Below are 2,870 nucleotides of genomic sequence, written 5' to 3'. Positions count from 1 at the left end.
TAATCCCAGCTGCTTGGGAGGCTGAAACAGGTGAATCGTTCGAACCCAGGAGGCAGAGGTTGCAGTGAGCTGAGATTGCGCTGTTACACTCCAGCCTGGGCAACGGTGTGTGACTCCATCTCAAAAAAAAAAAAAGAAAGAGAGAGAGAAAGAAAGATGGAAAGAAAGAAAGGAAGAAAGAAAGAAAAGAAAGAAAGAAAGGCAGACAGGTTAGGCAAGGTGGCTCACACTTGTAATCTCAGCATTTTGGGAGGTTGAGGTGGGAAGATTGCTTGAGCCCAGGATTTGAGATCAGCCTAGGTAACATAGTGAGACCCCATCTATATGAAAAATTTTAAAATTAGCTGGGCATGGTGGCACGTGCTTGTAGTCAGTCCCAGGTACTTGAGAGGATGAGATGAAAGGATCACTTGAACCTGAAGAGGTCGAGGCTGCGGTGAACTATGATTGTGCCACTGCACTGCAGCCTGGGTGACATAGTGAGACCCTGTCTCGACAACAAAAAAACAAGGTTAAAGATTTTATACAATGTTTAGGTAGGCATACGGCTCTCTACCATAAGTGTATGTGACAATATGGATGGTTTTCTTATCATGAAGCAAGATTTATTTTCCTAGAAGGATTTTCTGGTATTGAAATGTTATCACTCCAGAATTCACTTTATTATGTAGCATACTTTTTAAAGCAGAAAATATTAACTTTTCTATGTGACAGAATATAGTCTTAAATATGATAGTTCTTTAGTTAAATATGGTAGTTCTTTACTTGTCTGTGTCATCTTCAGAAAGATAATTTCAGGTTTCATCAGTTCTTTGTTATAGCAAGCATTTTATTAATTCTTGAGCATCAATCAGTGTGTCACATGTCCTGCAACTGCCAGTGTATTTGCCATTGGGTATTTTGTTGAAAAATCTTGATGCCAGTAAAATATATGTTTACCAATTTAAATATTTTGTGAGTCTTACTCAAAGAAAGCATACTTCACCTTTGATCTAAATCATTCTTAAAACTAGCTATTTGTACTGATGTAAAAATCAAAACATTGAAAGAAAGATTGCAGCATATGGCTTAGATAATATGAGTAAGTGTGGATGCATCTTTGTAAATTTCTCTGCTCTCAAATTTAACTTATGTGTGACATTTACAGGGATGTTGTGGAGATGATAATGGTCTCATGGAAGTAGAGGGAGCTCATCCATCTCGGACGATGAGTATTAATGCTGCAGAGTTAAAACAGCTTCTACAAAGCAAAGAAGAAAGTCCAGAAAATTTGTTCCTTGAACTAGAGAAGCTTGTTTTGGTAAAAAAGAAAAACAAAAACAGAGCATTCCTAAGGCTTATTTTCCTCTCAGTTTGACTAGTACAAGTATTTCATAGTGACATTTTTTAAAATAGTGAACCTTTAGTTGGGTATGTATACCATTTCAAATAACTCTTTGAATTAACAATTTGAAGTGAAGTCCTCCATCCTGTTATGAATTTTAAGGAGTACATGAAGACAGTAGTTTTTGAATTGTCTGTTCCTTGGATGCAGGGTACCCTCTTGCTGCTGTTGTTTAGAAATAAAATGACAAGTGTTTTGGTGTTTGTTTTATTTTAATATGTTTAATGTTAATAATTTCTGGACAGTGTTCCAGATTTCTTAGTAATAAAACATACAGCCTTTTCTACTAAAGAGTCAGTAGGTTTACAGATGTAAGTTTTACCTGCACCTTCTTATTCTGCTTTTTTTTGTATATAGGAACATTCAAAAGATGATGACAATCTGGATTCTTTGTTGGACAATGTAGTTGGACTTAAGCAGATGCTGGAGTCATCAGGTGACCCTTTACCTCTCAGTGACCAGGATGTAGAACCAGTACTTTCAGCTCCAGAATCTCTTCAGAATTTGTTTAACAATAGGTAAAATACACAATGTTTTATAATTGAGTAGATGTTGGTTTTATAATGGCTATAGGCTAGGGAGGGCCAGCAAACTTTTTTTTTCTATAAAGGGCCAGATAGTAAGAATTCTAGGCTTTGCAGGCCACATATAGCCTCTGTTGTGTATTCTTCTGTAGTTTTTTTTCTTTTTTTTTTTAAATTTATACAAATCATGCTAGCTTGCAGGCTGTACAGAAACAAGCTAGCAGATAAAATCAGGGCTTTGTTTTATTTTACTGAAAGGTCAAAACTTGTTACAGCAGAATTAGTTTTCAAGTTATTTGTTTTTAAGGATACTTAGTTTTTAATTGCCGTTTGGAGTTTCTTTTTTAGGTGCTACTTTTAATACTTCAGAAAGTAATAATTTTAATTGTACCTTCCACAGATTTTACTTGAAGATAAGCTAAAAGACTGGGCGTGTTGGCTCACGATATAATCCCAGCACTTTGGAAGGCTGAGGCAGGAAGATAGCTTGAGCTCAGGAGTTTGAGACTAGCCTGGGCAACATGGAGACCCTATCTCTACAAAAAATTTTTTAAAAATTAGCTGGGTGTGGTGGTGCACACCTGTGGTCCCAGCTACTAGGGAGGCTAAGGTGGGAGGATCACTTGAGCCCAGGAGATCACAACTGCAGTGAGCTGTGATTGTGCCACTGCACTTCAGCGGGGTAACAGAGCAAGACCCTGTCTCCAAAAAAATAAATAAATAAATAAAGGGTTAGGCGCGGTGGCTTACGCTTGTAATCCCAGTACTTTGGGACTTTGGGAGGCCAAGGCGGGCAGATCACGAGGTCGGGAGATCGAGATGATCCTGGCTAACACAGTGAAACCCTGTCTCTACTAAAAATACAAAAAATTAGCCTAGAGTGGTGGCGGGTACCTGTAGTCTCAGCTACTCAGGAGGCTGAGGCAGGAGAATGGCGTGAACCTGGGAGGCGGAGCTTGCAG

At 38.3% G+C, this 2,870-nt stretch overlaps 1 protein-coding gene across 1 annotated transcript in view; it reads left to right on the top strand.

Annotated features, from left to right (window-relative positions):
* KIAA1429 (KIAA1429 ortholog) overlaps positions 1-2,870 on the top strand; it is a 79,171-nt gene that overhangs the window by 68,998 nt on the left and 7,303 nt on the right. Inside the window, exons 19-20 of the mRNA XM_011978682.1 lie at positions 1,148-1,300; positions 1,742-1,903. Of these exons, the coding sequence (XP_011834072.1) occupies positions 1,148-1,300; positions 1,742-1,903 (315 nt within the window). The remainder of the gene's footprint in view (positions 1-1,147; positions 1,301-1,741; positions 1,904-2,870) is intronic.

This window comes from Mandrillus leucophaeus, unplaced genomic scaffold, assembly GCF_000951045.1.
Source record: "Mandrillus leucophaeus isolate KB7577 unplaced genomic scaffold, Mleu.le_1.0 Scaffold198, whole genome shotgun sequence".
Lineage (NCBI taxonomy): Eukaryota > Metazoa > Chordata > Mammalia > Primates > Cercopithecidae > Mandrillus > Mandrillus leucophaeus.
This window is presented reverse-complemented; position numbering and strand designations above follow the sequence as displayed.